Genomic DNA, 22519 nt, shown 5'->3' with positions numbered 1-22519 from the left:
AGAAAACAAACAAGAGAAAAACACATCAAGACTGACTAATGCCCAATGCAAGGTTAAAAAGCAGCAGCTCATCTTGTCTGGGCATGCTGCAGCTCCTGGGATTTAATGCTGGATTTGTTTGGTAGTTTCTTTTTTTAAAATATGTGTCCATATGAGAGTTTTTGAGGTAGTTATTATCTTGACGGCATTGGTCTGTGCCCTGTTGTGGATGCTCACTCTGTTCTGCCCCTACCACCCGTCCCCATTTCTCCACTGTTCTCTCAGTCTGATGAAGAGTTACTTAGTCTGTTTCTCTCCGTTCCAACACTGCCTGAGTTTCTCGAACATTTCTGTTTTGGTTGTGGTATCAAGGTGCCCTTGTGCACAGAGGTCAGTCTGCAGTGAGGGGAGAGCGCACTGGGGATTGAAGTCGCACCTCACACAAAGAGGTTGTGGCTGAAGGAGGGTCACTCTCCCAGCCCCAGGACATTCAGGAGATCTCCAGCGCTGTGTCCTGCACCTGGTCATCTTCAGTGTCTCTCCTTTGACCAGTGTAAGCTTAGGAATGGAGGCATCTGCTGACGAATGCACCATGTCCTATTCCTCTCACAACCCCTCAGCAAACGAAACCTGCGTACAGCACAACCTCAGGCTTGGGCGTTGATGCCACAAAGCTGCCAGGCAGTGAACGCCTCCAGAGAGAAAGTTTAAACACAGTACATGGTGGCACCATAGAGCAGTTGTTATTGTAACCGCTAACCACTGGGCTACGGTAGAGCGAATTGAAGTGCTGGTGAACGGGTTAAATTCTACAGCTGTCTATAAGGAGTTTGTACGTTTTCCCTTGTAACCATGTGAATCTCTTCCAGGTGCTGCACATTCCAAAAACATTTGGGTTAGTAGGTTAACTGGTCACAAGGGTGTAACTGGGCAGTCTGGGCTCGTTGGGCCTGTTACTGTTCTGTATCTCTAAATAAAGTAAAATTAAAAACATCTACCCATTCAATTGTATTGCTGAAGCCCACCTTCAACATCTTGGGTGTCACCAGTGACCAGACGCTCAGATAGACCAACCACACAAGCAGTTTGTCTGTAAGACAGTTTCAGATTTCCGGTTTTCACGAATGAGTGACTCTCCTTTTGCTACCCCCTCCCCCAGGCTTTTCATCATCTAGAACCGTGGAGCAACATGGAGGCAACAGATGTAGCATCTGTGATGGAGTGTTGCTGCAGCAACTCCAAGGAAGCTTGATGTCAGCCAGAAAAAAGCCAGTCCTTTTGACAGATAGTTCATTTACCACGGAAGACATTCCATCCCTCAGCCGACATCCAACAGTAGCTACAGTGTGGCCATCTACAAAATGCTCCATGTTTACCTGCCCAGGCTGCTCTGCCAGACCTTCCCAAACTGGAGACCTCTTCACCGAGTACAAAGACAACAAGTACACAGATACACCACCACCTGACGGTTCCCCTCCGAATCACACCCCATCCCGATAAACCACCACCTGACGGTTCCCCTCCCCTTCGAATTACACCACATCCCTATACACCGCCACCTGACGGTTCCCCTCCGAATCACACCCCATCCTGATACACCACCACCTGACGGTTCCCCTCCCCTCCGAATTACACCACATCCCTATACACCGCCACCTGACGGTTCCCCTCCGAATCACACCCCATCCTGATAAACCACCACCTGACGGTTCCCCTCCGAATCACACCCCATCCCGATAAACCACCACCTGACGGTTCCCCTCCGAATCACACTCCATCCCGATAAACCACCACCTGACGGTTCCCCTCCCCTTCGAATTACACCACATCCCTATACACCGCCACCTGACGGTTCCCCTCCGAATCACACCCCATCCCGATAAACCACCACCTGACGGTTCCCCTCCGAATCACACCCCATCCCGATAAACCACCACCTGACGGTTCCCCTCCGAATCACACCCCATCCCGATAAACCACCACCTGACGGTTCCCCTCCCCTTCGAATTACACCACATCCCTATACACCGCCACCTGACGGTTCCCCTCCGAATCACACCCCATCCCGATAAACCACCACCTGACGGTTCCCCTCCGAATCACACCCCATCCCGATAAACCACCACCTGACGGTTCCCCTCCGAATCACACCCCATCCCGATAAACCACCACCTGACGGTTCCCCTCCCCTTCGAATTACACCACATCCCTATACACCGCCACCTGACGGTTCCCCTCCGAATCACACCCCATCCCGATAAACCACCACCTGACGGTTCCCCTCCGAATCACACCCCATCCCGATAAACCACCACCTGACGGTTCCCCTCCGAATCACACCCCATCCCGATAAACCACCACCTGACGGTTCCCCTCCGAATCACACCCCATCCCGATAAACCACCACCTGACGGTTCCCCTCCCCTTCGAATTACACCACATCCCTATACACCGCCACCTGACGGTTCCCCTCCGAATCACACCCCATCCCGATAAACCACCACCTGACGGTTCCCCTCCGAATCACACCCCATCCCGATAAACCACCACCTGACGGTTCCCCTCCGAATCACACCCCATCCCGATAAACCACCACCTGACGGTTCCCCTCCCCTTCGAATTACACCACATCCCTATACACCGCCACCTGACGGTTCCCCTCCGAATCACACCCCATCCCGATAAACCACCACCTGACGGTTCCCCTCCGAATCACACCCCATCCCGATAAACCACCACCTGACGGTTCCCCTCCGAATCACACCCCATCCCGATACACCACCACCTGACTGTTCCCCTCCGAATCACACCACATCCCGATACACCACCACCTGACGGTTCCCCTCCCCTCCGAATCACACCCCATCCTGATTTGGAAATGCACAATCGCCAGTGCAGATGGAGCTCCATGGGTTAGAGTCTATCGAACTGTTGGAGTACTTTCATCAAGGAAGGGTTCACCCCCAGCTTCTTCATTAGGGAGGAGCAATAAATACTGGTCTTGCGAGCAAAGTCAAATTTGCTATCTATCTATATAGATAGATATATAAATAGTAATGGTCTGTATTTGGATGCCCCCCAGGATCTTAGCTCTGTCATTCTCCACTGCCTTCCAAACAGAGACTGTTGAACAGGCACTGGCCAACCAACCAGCCAGACAGAGTAACACTGGACAAGGAAAAGGAGAAAGCAGTAGTAATAGATGTGCAAGTCCTGACTGACAGTAGCATGAAGGAGAAAGAATATGAGAAGCTGGAGAAATACCAGGGCTTGAAGGGGCAGACAGAAAGGATGTTGAAGGTTAAAGCCAGAGTAATCCCAGTGGTGATAGGAGCATTCGGAGCTGTGACAGCTGGACTGGTGGAGTGGCTCCAACAAATCCCGGGAACCACATCTCTGATCTCGGTCCAGAAGAGCACAATACTGGGAACAGCAAGGATACTATGCCAGACCCTCAACCTCCCAGGACTCTGGGAGAGGACCCGAGATTGATGGAAAAATACACATACATACCACCCGATCTTGCGGGCGATCATGGTCTTATCTGCGTCCAAGATTTTTCTACAGAAGTGGTTTGGCATTGCCTTTTTATGGACAGTGTCTTTACAAAACAGGTGACCCAAGCCATTATCAATACTCTTCAGAGATTGTCTGCCTGGCTCCAGTGGTCACATAACCAGGACTTGTGATTTGGCTTCACGCGACACTGATTGGGGGTATGAGCGGGTGTTGCACTTTGCCCGATGGTGACCCACAGGCTAGCGGAGGGAAGGAGTGCCTTACACCTCTTTTGGCAGAGACGTATCTCCACCCCGCCACCCAAATATAATTTTTTTTATTTTTTGTATTTGTGCAGTTTGTTGTCTTTTGCACACTGACTGTCCATCCTGTTGGCACAGTCTTTCAATGATTCCCCTGTGGTTATTGGATTTATTGAGTATGCCTGCAAGAAAATGAATCTCAGGGCTGTGTACAATGATGTACAGTATATGTACTTTGACAATAAATTTACCTTGAGCTTTTGAACTTGAAAAAGCTGCATGAAATAAAAGTGTTTCTGTTGGTAATTCTATGCAATTCCCTGCAGGGCTGGGGGTGGGGGAGCAGATTCTGTGTCACGGTCCCTGGATAGATCTGTAAAGTGGGTTTATTCGCAACTAGCATGGGATAGGGGCAGCCTCCCGACAGGATTTGGGTGACTGTGGGCAGATCATGAGGCTCACTGATCCATCAGTAGAACAGAGGCTGTACTTCAGATCAGTGACAGGGAAGTTCAGATCTATGGAACAGTCTTCGTCCTGTTTCCTCTGTAAAACATAAAACAGAGCGGCAAGTTGTGAGAGCCAGTCTTTACAGTGTAAAGTAACTTCTTGTATAATTTAGAACTATTTTTACTGACCGTTTTAGAGAGGAGACACTGATCAGTCAGTCCCTTGCAAACAATACTCTGGGACTCGGATATACTAAACGCATTGTGCAAGAACAGAATTACACCAGAATCGATGGATTATGGCAGACTAGAGCTGGATTCCAGGCTGCTTGCACCTTGGTTAGATGGCACTTGGTTCCCATTAGCTTGAGACCACACATTGCTCGTCACAAATTCTAACTTATATTAACCTTATTTTACTTTAATAAAATGTGCAAGATTATTTTACATTGTTTCTCCTTTAAAAAATAAGCTGTTTCCTGCAGTAAATTTAGTTACCCGCTCTTACGTCAAACTGAAGAATGTCAGAGAAATTCCCCTGTTTACAATTTTAGTAACTTTCTCAAAAATTTCATTTGGATCCATTAAGCATGACCTGCCCTCCACAAACCCATACCGCCTGACTAATCAGCTCCATGTAGTTATGCGCTCAATCTGTCTTTAATTATAGATTCCAGTATTTTCACAACACATGCCTGCCCCACAGCCCATCAATTCCTTCTCCCTCTTTATCATTCTCTCTCTCTCTCTCTCTGCTCTGCCCTACCCTCTCCTTCTCCCACTCTCTCCAATCTCCTTAACCTTCCCCTCCTCACCCCACTGTCCCCTTCCTCCTCTCTCCCCTTCCTCCTCTCTCCCCTTCCTCCTCTCTCCCCTTCCTCCTCTCTCCCCCCTTCTTTCCCCCCTTCTTTCCTCCCTCACCCCCTTCTTCCCCTCACCCCCCCTTCCTCCCTCCCCCTCCTTTCATCTACCCCCATTTCTGAGACTGTACCCTCTGGTCCTAGACTCCCCCACAATAGGAAACATCCTCTTCACATCCACTCTATCTAGGCCTTTCAAAATTCAATGGGTTTCAATAAGACCCCACCCCCCCACCTCATTCTTCTGAACTCCCTCTGGTACAGGCCCAGAAGCAAAAAACGCTTCTCATATGTTAACTGTTTCATTCCTGGGATCATTCTTGTGAACCTCTTCTGGACCCTCTCCAATGCCAGCACATGTTTTCTTTGATAAGAGGCCCAAGACTGCCCACAATACTGCAAGCAGTACATCAATGCCTTATAAAGCCTCAGCATTACATCCTTATTTTTGTATGCTAGTCCTCTTGAAATAAATGCCAGCATTGCATGTGTGTACCCTACCGCTGGCTCAGTCTGCAAGTTAACCTTTATGGAATCCTGCACGAGAATTTCCAAGTCTCTTTGCACCTTAGATTTTTAAATTTTCTTGTAATTTAGCCTTTATTTCTTCTACCAAAGTGCATGACTATGCATTTCCCTACGCTACATTCCATCTTTGCCCATTCTCCTAATGTCTCTAAGTCCTTCTGCAGACACCCTGCTTACTCAACGCTACCAGCCCGATATAATCCAAAAACTTGGCCACAAAATCTTCAATTCCCATCATCAAAATCATTGAGATATAGTCTGAAAAGGAGCAGTCCGAACACCAACCCCGGCACGCCAATAGTCACTGGCAGCCAATCTGTAAAGGCCCCCTTTATTCCCACTCTTTACCTCCTGCCAGTCGGCCGATCTGTTATCCATGCTAATATCTGTTAACTTGTTAAGCAGCCTCATGTGCAGCACCTTGTCAAAGGCTTTCTGAAAATCCAAATAAACAACCGACTCTCCTTTGTCTATCCCGCCTGTTATTTCCTTAAAGAATTCCAACAGATTTGTCAGGCAAGCTTTCACATTAAGGAAACCATGCTGGCTTTGTCACGCACCCCCAAGTATCCTGTTAATAATGGACTCCAACATCTTCCCAACCACCAGAGTCTGGCTAACTGGCCCATAATTTCCTTTCTTCTGCCTCCCTCCCTTCTTGAAGAGTGGAGTCACATTTGCAGTTTTCCATTCCTCCAGAACCATTCCAGAATCTAGTGGTACATGGAAAAATCACTGCTAAATCCTCCACAATCTCTTCAGCCAACTCTTGTGCAGCCCACCTTGTCCAGGTGACTTATCTACCTTCAGGCTCTTCAGCTTCCCAAGCACCTTCTCCTTAGAAATAGCAACTGTACTACTTTCTGCCCCTGACACACTCACATTTCTGGTACTCTGCTAGAGCCTATCACAGTGAATACAGTCACAAAATAATTATTAAGTTCCTCTGCCATTTCTTCTCTCCCCCCCCCATTACAATCTCTCCAACATCACTTTCCAATGGTCCGACTTCTACTCTTGCCTCTCTTTTACTCTTTATATATCTGAAAAAATTTTTCATTTCTTCTTTTATATTATTGGCTAACATTGTTTCTGTTGGTTTTTAAAAGCTTCCCAATACTCTATCTTTCCACTAATGTTTGCTATATTATATACCCTCTTTTGCTTTTATGCCGTCTTTTACTTCCCTTGTCAGCCACAGTTGCGTCATCCTGCCTTTAGAATTCTTCTTCATCTTTGGTATGTATCTATCCTGCACCTTCCAAATTGCCCCCAGAAACTCCAGCTATTGCTGTTCTGCTGTCAGCCCTACTAGTATCGTCTTCCAATTAACTTTGGTCAGCTACTGTTCGGAGGCCTGTATATAACTCTCATCAGGGTATTTTTACCCTTGCAGTTTCTTAACTCTACCCACAAGGATTCTACATTTTCCGATCCAATGTCGTTTCTTTCTAAGGATTTGATTACATTTTTTACCAACAGAGCCACCCCAGCCCTTGTATCCTTTTGATACAATGTGTACCCTTGGATGTTAAGCTCCCAACTATGATCTTCTTTCAGTTACGACTCAGTGATGTCCACATCGTCATACCTGCCAATCTGTAACTGCGCTACCTTATTCCATGTACTGTGTGTATTCAAGTATAACACCTTCAGTCCTGTATTCATCACCTTTTTTTTTCTCTATTTTGGCCCCCCTGTTACACTTTAGCTTATCTTACTGGCTGCAATTTTGCCATGTCATCTGTCTGTCCTTCCTCACAGTCTCACTACACACTGCATCTGTATACCAGCTGCCCTATCCTCAGCTCTGTCACTCTGGTTCCCATCTGCCAGCAAAATTAGCTGAACCCCCCCCCCCCAAAAAGCTCGAGCAAACCTGCCCACAAAGATACTGATCACACTTGTTTAGGTGTAGTCCATCCTTTTTGCACAGGTCGTACCTTCCCCAGAACGGATCCCAATGGTTCAGAAATATGAGCCCTCACCCCTGCAGAAATTCTTCAGCCACGCGTTCATCTGCCAAATCATCCCATTCTTACCCTCACTGGCACACGCAGCAATCCAGAGGTTATTACTATCCAGTAATCCTTGATTTTCAGCTTTCCGCCTAGTTCTCTCTTCAGGACCTCTTTGAACTTTAACACCAGGATGCTGTCTGGGTTAGACAGCATGTTTTATGAGGATGGGTGCAGCAAGCTAGGCCTTTTCTCTTTGGAGCGAAGGACGATGAAGTTTGAACTTCAAAGTTCAAAGTTACTTTATTATAAAAGTACATATACATAACCATATATAACCCTGAAATTCATTTTCTTGTGGGCATACTCAATAACTCTATAGAACCAATGAAGGACCACACCAACGAAGGCGTTCACCCAGAGTGCAGAAGACAACAAACTGCAAAGAAGACAGCCAATGAAAAAAGGAAGAAACACTAGCATAAATAAATAAGCAATAAATATCCAAAACATGAGACGAAGAGCCATTGAAAGTGAGCCTATTGGTTGTGGGAACAATTCAATGATGGGGCCAAGTAAATCTGAGTAAAGTCATCCTCCTTTGTTCAAGAGCTTGATGGTTGAGGGGTAGTAACTGTTCTTGAACCTGGAGATGCCCTGAACCTCTTGTATCTCCTACCTGATGGCAGCAGTGAGAAGGGACCGTAAACTGGGCGGTGGGGGTCTCTGATGATTGATACTGCTTTCCTGTGACAGCGTTTCATGTAGATGTGCTCAAAGGTTGGGCGGGCCTTGCCTATGATGGACTGGGCCTTATCCACTGCTTTTTGTAGGATTTTCCATTCAAGGCCATTAGTGTTTCCATACCAGACCGTGATGCAGCCAGTTAATATACTCTCCACTAAGCATCCATGGAAGCTCGTCAAAGTTTTAGATGTCATGCTGAATCGCCACAAACTCTTAAGGTGCTGCCGTGCTTTTCTCGTACTTGCATTTATCTGCTGGGCCTAGGACAGGTCTTCTGAAACAGTAACATCTAGGAGCTTAAAGTTGCTAATCCTCCCCACATCTGACCCTCCCATGAGGCAGCTCATGGACCTCTGGTTTCCTTCTCCTGAAGTCTATAATCAGTTCCTTGGACTTGCTGACATTGAGTGAGAGGTTGTTGATGTGGCACCACTCAGCCAGATTTTCATTCTTCCTCCTATATGCTGATTAATCACACCTTTGGTTTGTCCCAGGGCAGTGGTGTGATCAACAAACCTGTATATGGCATTGGAGCAGTGTTTAGCCACAGTCCTAAGTGTAAAGCAAGTAGAGCTTTACACTTAAGCTCTAAGCCCCTCTGGTGCACCTGTGCTGATGGAGATCATGGAGGAGATGTTGTTGCCAAGCTGAACAGTGGGGACTGCAAGTGAGTAATCCAGTATCCAGTTGCACAAGGAGGTATTGAGTCCAAGGTCTTGAAGCTTATTGATTAGTCTTGATGGGTTTTTGGTATTAAATGCTGAGCTGTGGTCGATTAAGATCATCCTGATGTACGCATCTTTGCTGTTCAGATGTTGCAGGTTGAATGAAGAGCCAGTGAGTTGGCCTCTACGTGGACCTGCTGCTCCTGTAGGCAAATTGGAGAGGATCCAAGTTTCTGGTTAGGCAGGAGTAGTTATGTTTCATCACCAACTCTCGAAACAATTCTTCACTGTGGATGTAAGTGCTATTGGGCCATTGTTATTGAGGCAAGTCCCCTTACTCTTGGGCACCGTTATAATTGAAGTCTGCTTGAAACTGGTGGGTAGTTGTGCACAGTTTTGGGGTCCTTATTTTAAAAGGATATACTGACATTGGAGAGGGTTCAGAGAAGATTCACGAGAATGATTCCAGGAATGAAAGGGTTACCATATGAGGAACATCTGGCAGCCTCTTGGGCTGTATTCCTTGGAGTTCAGGAGAATGAGGGGGGATCTCATAGAAACATTCCGAATGTCAAGAGGCCTGAACAGATTAGATATGGCAAAGTTATTTCCCATGGTAGGGGGGTCTAGGTCAAGAGGGCACGACTTCAGGATTGAAGGACGTCCATTTAGAACAGAAATGCGGAGAAATTACTTTAGTCAGAGGGTGGTAAATCTGTGGAATTTGTTGCCACGAGCGGCTGTGGAGATCAGGTCATTGGGTGCATTTAAGGCAGAGATAGATAGGTTCTTGATTAGCCAAAGCATCAAAGGGTATGGGGTGAATGCAGGGAAGTGGGGATGACTGGAAGAATTAGATCAGCCCATGATTGAATGGCAGAACACACTCAATGGGCCGAATGGCCCATTTCTGCTCCTATATCTTATGGTCTTATGGGTACCACACACTGCTGAAGCGAGGAGTTAAAGATCTCAGTGAACACAACAGCCAGCTGATCAGCACAGGTCTTTAGTACATGGTTAGGTCCAGGCTGAATGCTTTTTGTGGGTTTGTCCAACTGAAGGCAGCTTGCATATCAGTTTCAGAGACTGAAATCATAGAATCATCAGGGGATGTGGGAGTTCGTGATGGTCCCCCCAGGTTTTGATGGTCAAAGTGAGCATAGAAGGCATTGAACTCACCCAGAAGTGAAGCCTTGTTGTTCATTCTGTCGTTTGATTTAACTCTATAAGATGTGATAGTATTGAAGCCCTGCCACCACTGTCAAGCATGCTTCGTTGATTCAAGATTGGTGTGAAATTTCCACTTAGCCCGAAAGATGGCTTTCTGGAGATCATGCCTAGATCTGTTGTAAATTTCCTGGTCACCAGACTTGAATGCCTCTGAACTGGCTCTCAGCAGATTTTGAATCTCGGTTCATCCAGGGCTTCTGATTGGGAAAAGCAGTGGAAAGGGCCGTGTTAAAGCACTCATCTAGGGGAGTGAATACACCATAGTTGTACTGTGCTTATAAAAAGTATTCCCCTCCCCCACCCCCGCCGGAAGTTTTCATGTTTTATTGTTTTACAACAGTGATTCGCAGTGTATTTAATTTGGCTTTTTTTGACTCTGATCAATAGAAAAAGACACTTTACAGATCTCTACTGATTGCATAAGTACTCACCACCCTTTATTATGACACATCAAGTCATCACAAGTTCAGCCAGTTTTAGAAGTCACAGAATTAGTTATAATGAGATCTGTTTTTGGAGACCTGCGTGCAGTTGTTTCAATTGATTGTAGTAAAAATGCACCCATATTTGGAAGGTCCAACTGCTAGTGAGTTAGTATCCTGGCAAAAACTACACCATGAAGACAAAAGAACACTCCAAGCAACTCTGCGAAAAGGTTATTGAAAAGCACAAGTCAGGAGATGGATACAAGAAAGTTTCAGAGTCACTGACTATCCCTTGGAGTACAGTTAACTTAATCATCAAGAAATGGAAAGAATATGGCACAGCTGTAAATCTACCTGGAGCAAGCAGATTTACACTGGCTCCAGGCAGATTACACTCAAATACTGAGTGACCATGCAAGAAGGGGACTAGTGAGGAAGGCCACCAAAAGACCTATGACAATTCTGATGGAGTTACAAGATTCAGTGGCTGAGATGGGAGAGACTGTGCATACAATAACTATTGGTCGTGTGCAGTTTTATGGGAGAGTGGCAAAGAGAGTGTTGAAAGGAACTCACATGAAATCTTGGCTAGAGTTTGCAAAAAGGCATGTGGGAGACTCTGAAGTCAGCTGGAAGAAGGTTCTACGGTCTGATGAAACCAAAATTGAGCTTTTTGGCCATCAGACTAAACGGTATGTTTGGCATAAGCCAAATACCCAACCTCAGCAAAAACGCACCATCCCTGCCGTGAAGCATGGTGGTGGCTGTATCATGCTGTGGGGTTCTTCACTGCAGCAGGTCCTGGAAGGCTTGTGAAGGTAGAGGGTAAAATGAATGCAGCAAAATACAGGGAAATCCTGGAGGAAACCCTGATGCAGTCTGCAGGAGAACTGCGACTTGGAAGAATTGTTTTCCGGCAAGAACATAAACATAAAGCCTAAACAGGAGTGACTTAAAAACAACAAAGTTAATGTCCTGGACTGGCCAAGACAGAGTCCAGACCTCAATCCAATTGAGAATTTGGCTGGATTTGAAAAGGGCTGTTCACTCATGATCCCCATGTAGTCTCTCAGAGCGTGAGCAGTTTCGTAAAGATGAATGGGGGAGAATTGCCCTGTCCAGATGTGCAAAGCTGATAGAGACCTATCCACACAGACTCAAGGCTGTAATTGATGACAAAGGTGCATCTACTAAATACTGACTTGAAGGGAGTGAATACTTACGCAATCAATTATTTTGTGTTTTATATTTGTAATTAATTAAGATAACTTTGTAGAGATCTGATTTCATTTTGACACAAAAGATTATTTTTCTATTGGTCAGTATCAAAAACGCCAAATTAAATCTACTGTGATTCACTGTTATAAAACAATAAAACATAAAAACTTCTGGGGGGGGGTGGGGGGATACCTTTTATAAGCACTGTACATCCATGGTCTCGCAAGACTAACGGATGCCTTTTTTCCAAACATGGTGCATTCATTCAGACCCCTAGCTGAGCGCTTTAACACGGCCCTGTCCACTGACTCGAAGCAATCCTGTATCCACTCCTCTGCCTGTTTGCAGGGAGGACAGGGACAGCCAAGTGACCCGTCAAGGTGGCTTGACAGAGGTGCACAAGATGATAAGAGGCAAAGATTCAAATGAATTGGCAGAGACTTTTTTCCCCAGGGGACAAATGGCTGATACAAGGGGCCATAACTTTTGGGTGATTGGAGGAAAGTATAGGGGAGATGTCAGAGGTAAATTCTTTTACGCAGAGAGTGGTAGGCACGTGGAACATGCTGCCAGGGGTGGTGGTAGCAGCAGATAGATTAGGGACATTTATGAAATTCTTAGATAGTCACGTGAATGATAAAAAAAAATGCAGGGCTATATAGGAAGGAAGGGTTATATTGATTTTAGAGTAGATTAAAAGATCGATACAACATTGTGGACCTATACTGTGCTAGTATGTTATGTATTTTCTCTTTCTTTCTCTCTTCCCTCTCCCCTGGATTAACGAATTCCTGTGCTAGTCTGAAAGATCTGAACTCCTTTAAGTTTAAAAGAATGAGAGATGACTTTATTCGAACATCTGACACAGATGATGTCACTAATGGGAGAGGCACAAGCAAGGGGACATACTTACATAGTTACAAGATAAAGTGCCATTCATTTAAAACTGAGGTGAATGGAAATTCCTTCTTGCAGGGTGGGGGGGGGTGTTGTGAATCTCTGGAATTCTCTGCGCCTCAGATTGGTGGGGGGCCAGATTATGGGATATATGTACAGTGAAGCTGTAAATAATTAATAGGTGGAGGAATTGAGGGTCATGAGGAACTGGAACTGAAGAGGAGTTGAGGCCAGCATTTTTCAACCATGGTCACATTGAATGAGAGGGGCAGGCTTGAGGGGTTGAGTAGCCTGCTTCTTCCATTTTCATGTGTCCTTGATTGGGAATTGCTGTAAAATCTCAGCTGAAGCATCTACAGCTTCCTCATTGCCTTTTTAAAACCCTGATCGTAGGTACCTGAATCATGTTTAATGTTATTTATTATCTTTTTAGAATATTCTTGCTTTGTGTTGTTTTTTTTCTAAATTACCCTTTTTCTCTTATCTGAACTAGACGTGCTTTAAGGAGTGCTCTCTTCCCTGATGACCCTGCCACCAAACACTAGGTCCCTTTCACCAAACACCCTGTCTGGGACTCTGCTTTGTCTGGTTGGCTACCAAGGGAAAACAGCATTCCCTAACACTGTGGCAAATCATTTCTTCCGGCAGGGGTATGAATCTCCTGTGCATCGAGATCCTTTCCGAGATTGTACACTGTGAGAGGGGGTCGTATGTGTGCAGTGATGGTTTGGGCTGTTCCGTCTCCTAGGGCAGAGAAATTCAGCACGTTCACCATGCCCTGACAAATGAGACCAGGCGATTAGTAATTGCTTTCAGCCACCAGCTTTCGTGGGTCAGGTCTGTGGGCTTGTGTCAAGCTGAAGCTGACAGAGATCCCGGCAAGGAAAGAATGTATTAAAGATGTAAATATTTAGTGGAGGAGTTCTGTTCTGATTGGTCACACATCTGGACAAGGCTTCCAGATCGACGTAACTCTCAAGATGTTGGCTGTGCGCATGCATCTCCTTTCATGGTCAGACTGCAATTGATTCCAGACAGTGAGAACAAGAGATGAAATATGTTGCTCCTGGGTCTCCGCTGTGAGGCTAACATGGATCGCAGCTGGGCCGGGAGGCAGGGCGGCTTGGTTCCCTTCCATGGGCAGCTCCTTGGGTCCCCTGTGTCTGTGTGCTCACCTTAAACCCCAGCCCTGCTCCTCAGCCCCACACCCTGCGGGAGGGAAGTCCCCATTCCCCCACTCTGGGGAAGGGAACCTCGCCTGGGTTCTGTATTTGATTGGTGCTGGACCCACATTGAGGCCCCGTGGATCCGCTGTTCCCCAGCCCCCTGAAATACAAGGCCGTCTCCGCAGGGGCCCCACCGGGCTTTAGCGGAGGAAGGAGCCCTGCTGCTTTCGATCTTCCCCAACAATTAGGGTCTCAGTCGCTTGCACGCGCCTCTTCCTTGCATCCTCAGGGCTGAAGATTAATGGTGGTGTTTTGGAAATAACATATTGAACTCATCTGATTGTGAGAGAGGGGTTGAGGAAGCTTGAGAGTGTTCTCTCTTCCTCCCTTCCTTTGATTTGTAACGTATCAGAATAAAGGAGAGTCTGTTACAGTAACAGAAAGCCATTCTCAGTGCTTGCTCTGTCAGATTTTGGCTTTATTGGTTATCAAAAGCACTTTGTGTATGGAGCCACGATGTCAATAGACTTGCTGTCCTTAAAAGAAAAAAAAGGCTATGGACAGTATGTTGACAACAGTCATTACAGTTCAATGAATAATTGCATTTCAAATATGGAAACGCTGGGGGCTGTTAACAGATTAGTTGCAGGAATGTTCCTTTCTTCACTGCCTGTGTGATCTATGCACAAGCAGTGAAACAAAACGGTAGTGTAGCAGTTCATGCCACACTTTACGGTGTCAGCTGTAAAATCGATCGGGGTCCAACTCCTGGCTCTGTCTGTTAGGAGTTTGTACGTTCTCCCTGTGACGTCCGCAGGGTCCCCACACATTCCAAATGCGTACGGTTAGGGGTTGGCGAGGTGGGCATGCTACATTGGCACTGCAAGCATGGCAACACATATGGGCTGCCCCCAGCGCAAACCTCGCTGGGCACAGACGACGTGAGTGACTGTGCGTGTGACAAGTGAAGCTAATTTAAAAAAAAACGCTGTTACCACAAATGCAATCGAGAGCTAGGTGTTAGAAATGCCACAGACTTTAATTAGCACAGGCATCGTTAATATCCCACAGATATCTGCAGGGTGCTTCAAGAATCTGGAAGCACTTGGCATGCATGGAATGTAATATCCTAAACCCCAGACACCAGCATGGACAAATCTTAAATATTCCCAAGATTTCCCACATTTCCTCTTTCTCTTGTTCCCAAACTTGGTCTGTGCCCAGCGGAATACTGTCTGTGACCTCTCACCTGGGTTCCCAGAAAGCAGGCTCCTGTGATCTCGTGACCATTTAAGGAAAACTGTGGGTTGTCTGACACTGTGAAAGTCTGTGCAGCACACAGAGCACGGATATGGGTGATCTGTAACAAAGGCGTCCCGTCTTTAATGGACATGTACTGCACACACACACACACACACACACACACACACACACACGTCCCTTCCCCAGTAACGCAGACTGTCTCAATCACCAGAGACCGACATGTCCTGGTATGGGAATAATCTCCCTACACAAAGAAACTAATTTCTCCAAGCTCCAGGAAGAAGTTAAAAAGCTGATAAGAAAGATAAGCACAGTGAATCTGGTCGAGTGGAGGCTTCACTTGAGGAAATGCATGCCTGCATGGAGATGATATTGATGATGGGAATGTCTAGTTTTAAAGGCTCTCGTCATGTTGCTCTGACGGCATGCCCTTGACAAACACTCAAAGCTGAGTGCTCTCACAAAGACCACATCTAAACAAAATGCTGGTCTGGAAATTCTTTACGTTTCAGCCACAGAGTGCAGCCAGCAGCGTTCCCTGGAGGGTTGTGAGTCAGTTGGAGAGTGTGGGATTGGGGGTGACGTCACGAGGCTGGAAGGTGGAATGCTTGTTTCCCTGGGGGGAGCCAGCTGGGGTTTTGTGGAGACACATGGAACTGATGGTTGTTCTCTTGCGGTCCACCACTATGGTTTCCCAGGCCACAACAGTTGGTGCTGTGCCATAACCTCCCAGCCAAGACACCGACGGTGAGATAGAAGCATCAGAGTACAGAGGGAAGCCATCCAGCCATCCCTGTCCACTGGACCAGCTCACATTTTTTCACCCACTGCAACTGCTCCATAGCCTTGCAAATATTTACTCGTCGTTATGAACAAATTCTGCTGAGGCTCCACACATCTACAGGCAGTGAGACCTGTCTCCATCGTAACTACAGTGTCACTCACCCTCAGTACTGCCCCTCCCACTGTGTACAATCCCTCGGTGGTTCCTCTCCCTCATTAACACCCCTCCTTCAGTACCACCCCTCCCACAGTGTGACACTCCATTATCACCGCTCCCACAGTGTGACACTCCCCCATTAACACTCTCCCACAGTGTGACAATCCCTCATTAACACCCCTCCCACAGTGTGACACTCCCTCATTAACGCCCCTCCCACAGTGTGACACTCCCTCATTAACACCCCTCCCGCAGTGTGACACTCCCTCAGTACCACCCCTCCCACAGTGTGACAATCCCTCATAAACACCCCTCCCACAGTGTGACACTCCCTCATTAACACTCTCCCAGTGTGACACTCCCTCATTAACACCCCTCCCGCAGAGTGACCCTCCCTCAGTACCACCCCTCCCACAGTGTGACCCTCCCTCAGTACCACCCCTCCCACAGTGTTTCACTCCCTCAGTACCGACCCTCCCAGTGTGACCCTCCCTCAGTACCACCCCTCCCACAGTGTTTCACTCCCTCAGTACCACCCCTCCCGCAGTGTGACCCTCCCTCAGTACCATCCCTCCCGCAGTGTGACTCTCCCTCAGTACCACCCCTCCCGCAGTGTGACCCTCCCTCAGTACCATCCCTCCCGCAGTGTGACCCTCCCTCAGTACCATCCCTCCCGCAGTGTGACCCTCCCTCAGTACTTCCCTCCCACAGTGTGACCCTCCCTCAGTACCACCCTCCCACAGTGTGACCCTCCCGTGGTACCACCCCGCCCGCAGTGTGACCCTCCCTAAGTACCACCCCTCCCACAGTGTGGCTCTCCCTCAGTACTACCCCCCCCCCACAGTGTGGCCCTCCCATAGTTTCGGCCTCTCTGTTCTCTCCACTCTCCCTCCGACAGCTTACACTTTACTCTCCTGCGTCCAGAATATGCCTTCGCCAACTTTATTTTTACAAGCAGTCTAAAGTTTACACATGCACAATAAGTGGGTTCCATAAGACTATTAATGATTTCAAATTAAGATATGGTTACCATTATCCAAAAAAAGAGCTCTTGTGTGGACTACCGTTCACATGACTCCCCCACGGAGACTGCATAGTCCTTCTCCAAGGACACCGAGGCACGCACGTACCCCTGGGAAGAGGGGCAGGCAGTCAGCCTGGACGCACGAATGCCCACCTTGGCCGTGCCGAGGAGCAAGGCTGCTCGGAAATCCCCCAATCGACCCGCTCGGGGTGCCAGTGGATAGGGGCTATGTAAATCACAGGTCCGGTGATCACAGGCGTTTATCTGACCAGCCGCACTTCAGTTACATTGTTTTATTTCTTCTGCAGGGTGGCAAATCGTACTTGGGACCCTGTAATGGCAGAGACTGCTCGGCAGGATGCCAGTGTTTCCCAGAGAAAGGAGCAAGGGTAAGTACACAACGCAGCCCCTGCCTCGCTGCATAGCTCCACAGTCACAAATGCTCTGCTCTCTTTGTCCAAAGCTTAAGGAACGTTGTGCATGGCAGTTAAACTACACCGTACTCACTGTACATTGCTACATTGTGGAGCAGATCTCTCTCTATGGGACAGATCCCTCACTATAGGTCGGATCTCTCACTGTGGGTGGTATTTGCTCTGTTTTCCCAGTTTATATGAGTTCGTTGAGTTGTGTACATGTAAATGTAGTGGCACATTTCTGGACTGTCCCTTCCACCCTGGAGAAAACTTTCCTTTCTTTATTAATCTTTTTATTGATTTAAAAGGAACATAAATACAAACAAGAGGAGAATTATCTCAAATATATATATCAATAACAATACAAACAGAGATCAAAATAGACATTATCAAAATCATACATAGTGTTAAGCCAGTATATAATATATAATACAAAAGAAAACAGCAATTCTCCTTTTATCAGTTCATGAAGAGTAAAGAAAAAACTTTGAATTTTGAATGAAGAAAAAAACCCACTACACTATACAAAAAAAAGAAACAAAAAAAAAAGGGACTGGGCAGTCTATTCTGAGGATACGAACAAAAAAAAAGAAAGACTTTCTGATCAAATCTAAAACTTCGAAAAAAAATTGGAAGAGTAATAAATCAAATCAAATGAAAATATTGAATAAAAGGTCGCCAGATTTGCTGAAATTTAAAGGATGTGTCAAATGTCCGACTTCTTATTTTCTCTAAACTTGAACAGTACGTAATGGAGGAGAGCCAATAAAAGACTGTAGGTGGATTAGAATCCTTCCACTTCAGTAAAATGGCTCTCCTAGCCAATAAAGTTGAAAAGGCCATCATACATTAAGCAGAAACAGGAATATTTCCTGCTTCTGATGGGGTAATCCCAAAGATTGCCGTAAGTAAATTAGGTGGTAGGTCCAGATCCAAGACTTTTGATAAAGTTTTAAAAACATCTCTCCAAAAGTTGTCCAGCTTTATACAAGACCAAAACATATGAGTTAAAGTGGCCACCTCACTACTACATCTGTCACAAACAGGACTAATGTTGGAAAAACTACCTGCTAGTTTATCCTTTGACATATGGGCCCGATGCACTACCTTGAACTGTATCAAGGAATGACGGGCGCAAATAGATGAGTTATTAACCAAATGAAGAATTTTACTCCATTGATTATCTGAAAATGACTCTTGAACTTCCAATTCCTAAGCACATTTAATTTTATCATTAGATATCATTCGTAAATTCAATATCCGTTTATAAATTATAGCTATCAACCCTTTTTGAAGTGGTTTAAGCTGAAAGAGAGCATTGAGAAAAGTAAAACAGACCACTTGCACAGCTTTGAGAAGTGCCCGCGGGAGGGGGACGAGTCTTGAGCAACGCACACAAAACGCTGGAGGGACTCAGCAGGTCGGGCGGCATTCATGGAAATGGCTCGGCCCGAGATCCTTCATCAGGACTGGAAAGGAAGGGGGAAGGAGCCGGAATAGGGGAAGGGAGCATGAGATGGAAAGTGAAAGGAAGGGGGAAGGAGCCGGAAAAAGGGGGAGGGAGTATGAGATGGAAAGTGACAGGTGAAGCCGGATTGAAGTGGGAAGCTGGGAGGTGACAGGTGAAGGACTGAAGAAGCAGGAATCTGGGAGGAGAGAAGAGTGGACCATGGGGGAAAAGGAAGGAGGAGAGGAGAAGGGGTTAGAGGGGAGCCAGAATGGGGAAAAGAGAGAAGGGGGAGAGGGGAGAAGTTATCAGAAGCTAGAGAAATCGATGTTCGTACCTTCAGGTTGGAGGCTGCCCAGACGGAATATAGGGTGTTGCTCCTCCACCCTGAGAGTGGCCTCATCATAGCAACAGAGGAGGTCTTGGGCCACGTGTCAGAATGGGAGTGGGGAGTGGTCTCAAAATGGGTGGCCACCAGGAAACCCTGCCTTTTGTGGCGGACGGAGTGGTCGTACCAGCTCCTGTCTTCCCGACGCCTTTGCTTTCACATCCTTCCACTGAGTGTGGGGGGGGGGGGCTCCTCCCGTTTGGCTCCGGTTCTCAGCCCCGTCGTTTACATTGGAGCAGACCACAGTGAATACGTCCTCAGCTTGCTCTGGAGGCCGAAGCCTGCATCTTCAGGTAGCTAGTAGAGAGCGGGTGATTTCGGGAATAGGTTCCAGGGAATAGGTTTGGGAATAGGCGCCTGGCCCATCGGGAGACCCTGCCGGAATCTGGGCTGTGCTCTGGGAGGTTGATCTGCCCTTGAGATTGTCCCTTTGCATTCCTGGGCTGTGAGCGCAGTGGCTGAGAACACAGTCTTTCAACAGGCAGCGTCGTGGGAACTCAGCCATCAACCCACCACTGAACATGTCAGCTCGAGGGACTTCCCTCATGACCTCCCAGGGCTCCCGACCTCACAGCCTTGGAGGACTGCTCTGACCCCAGACTGAACTCGCATTACAAATTGACCGTTTAATTCTGTTGCTCAGATACTTCCGTTTGGCTGCTCTACAAGAGGCTGGATTACTGAGTGACAGACTGCCCGAGCATCTGTTAGGGAGTCGCACAGTCCACTGAGTCCGTGGGGACCTTCAGAGAGCTTCGCAGAGACTGCCGTCCCCTCGATGGGGCAGGCTCACCCTCTCACCTGCTGTCTTGGAGATGGGGGGTCGCACCAAGTTTGCTCCAGATTACTGAGAGCTTTACAGCAGCGAGAACATAAAACTATAGAGCAGAGTACAGGCCCTTCGGCCCACAATGGTGTGCTGACCTTTTAACCTACTCCATGTTCAGTCTAACACTTCCCTCCTACATAGCTCTTTTCATCCATGTGTCTGTCCAGGAGTTTCTTAAGTGTCTCTACCACCACCCCAGCAGTACACCCAACACTTTCTGTCTGCAGAAAGCAATCCTACCCCCGACATTCCCCCTTTACTCGGAGGGGGGAACTCGGAGAACTCTCAATCTCAGAGACCGGGGGGGGGGGGCCCACGGGTGGAGACAGAATTAGTGCGGCCAGGCTGTGGGGAATTCTAACAAAGGCACGTTAGTTCTCGGGGAGAGAATGGGGTTGGGGTGGGGTGGAAGGAGTGGACGGTCCTTGGTGTCCGCACTCTCACTACATGTTTTGGGTGATTACAGAGGGGTGTGGGGAATGCTGTCCCATCTCCCCACCCTTGCTCACAACTCCGCTGACTGCTGTCTGCACTGGGAGTAGAGGCCCTTCCACATTCCCCACTGCAGGGAGAGAGGCCCCAGACCCTCTGGGTGGCAGTGGGGATTGGGAGGGTGTGGGCTGGGGTCTCTACCGGCTGCTCGCAGTCTTCACCATTCTAGACCATGGACTCAAACTACTAGAATGTTCTGCCCCAAGAGAGGGTCTGGTGATGTGGATTTATCCTGTCGGGGTAAGGTCTTTATTCCTTGGACTGTAGGGGAAGCAGGGACAAGATTATAGCAATGTTTAGTATTAAGAGGGGTGCAGGTAAGGGGAGTGGGAATGGTGGTAACCCAGGGTAGGGAATGTACAAAACTAAGGGGCTTGGGCTTAGGGTGAGAGGGGGAAGAATGAGTGGATGCAGGGAGGATGTTCCTGCAGTGGGGGAATCTAGGACCAGAGGGCTTAGCCTCGGAGTACAAAGAGATAAGGAGGAATTTCTTTAGCCAAGATGGCATTGAACCTGTGGAATTCATTGCTATAGATGGCTGTGGAGGCCAAATAATTGGTTCTATTTAAAGTGGTGGTTGATAGGTTCTTGATTAGTAAGGGTGTCAAAGGTTATGGGGAGAAGGCAGGAAAATGGGGCTGTGAAGAATAATAAATCAGCCACGTTGGAATGGCAGAGCAACTCGATGGGCCAAATGGCCTAACCCTGCTCCTATGTCTAATGGTCTGATGGTCTAACGGAGAGGGAACTCGATATTACAGAATAACTAGTGGAGCTGTTACTGAGTAACCAGAGCTGATACTGTATTAACAAGCAGGCACAGAACAAAGGGGAGATGTGTAGTGGTTCCCTGCTGAAGGAAAACAAGTGAGGGACAGAGAGAGGGGAGAAGGAGGGAGAGGGGGGAGAGAGAGAGGGAGAAGGGGAGAGAGGGGGGAAATGAGAGGGAGGGGAAAAAGAGGAAGCAAAAGGAGAAGATAACAGAGAAAACAGCAGGGGTGGTGGTGGAGAGCTCTGTGGGATGTATGTAGCCAGGAAGAGAGAAGCAGGTTGGAGGGAGAGGTTAAAGGTGAGGAGAAAGAGGAGGTGAGAAAGTGAGTGAGAAAATGGAGAAGGGGAGGAAATGCCAGCCTAGCCCAGGGAAGGGAAGATGCTCCCCGGATAGCGTTCACTCTGTGGGGGCCTCTACTTGCCCCTTGGGTATCAGAGGTGGGCAGGATCCTTCAGCAGTGAGTAGCTGGTCTCTGCCCAGTTCCCATCCGTAACAGGATGTGGGAATCTACAGCCTAATACCACAGTGAGCTGAACAGTGTTTCTACTTTGCCTTTTGATTTAAACCAGATGTTGGATTAAAATGAAACCCGAACATCCTGTTGTAAAACGTTGAGAACTGTGAAAGAGCCTGTTGCGTTACTGGGTGGAAACTTATCTCAAGGTCCTTCCCAGCCGCTGGAGGTCACTGGCTCTCCAGAGGAAACTTCCCAGCCGCTGGAGGTTACTGGCTCTCCAGAGGAAACTTCCCAGCCGCTGGAGGTCACTGGCTGCCAGAGGAACCTTGCCGATAACGTGATATGGGGGGGGGGGGGAGATTTCGTTCTTGCAATTACTTTCAACTGTTTGTTCGGCCAGGCTGTTCTGTGACCATTGACCTCTCTCGCAGGAAAATGAGTGGTAAGCGGAGGAGGGTGGGGAGGGGAACCCTCCGGTCACCACAGTTATTGTGGATTATTGCCCCCTGCCCCGCCCGCTCTTTAACTTCAACCATAACCCTGCAAGATGCACAAGCGCTGGTTCAAGTTCGGTTTTACTCCTGTTAGATTTTTTTTTGTATACA

At 47.5% G+C, this 22519-nt stretch overlaps 1 protein-coding gene across 4 annotated transcripts in view; it reads left to right on the top strand.

The window, feature by feature from the left end:
• The window catches only part of LOC134346743 (collagen alpha-6(IV) chain-like), a 182010-nt gene that overhangs the window by 25400 nt on the left and 134091 nt on the right, over nucleotides 1–22519 (top strand). For all 4 annotated transcript variants that reach the window (XM_063048336.1, XM_063048335.1, XM_063048337.1 and 1 more), the window contains exon 4: nucleotides 17422–17502. In XM_063048336.1, the coding sequence (XP_062904406.1) occupies nucleotides 17422–17502 (81 nt within the window). The remainder of the gene's footprint in view (nucleotides 1–17421; nucleotides 17503–22519) is intronic.

Source organism: Mobula hypostoma, chromosome 5 (assembly GCF_963921235.1).
Source record: "Mobula hypostoma chromosome 5, sMobHyp1.1, whole genome shotgun sequence".
Taxonomy (NCBI): Eukaryota; Metazoa; Chordata; class Chondrichthyes; order Myliobatiformes; family Myliobatidae; genus Mobula; species Mobula hypostoma.
Note: the sequence above shows the minus strand (reverse complement) of the source record. Positions and strands in the feature narration are given on the sequence as shown.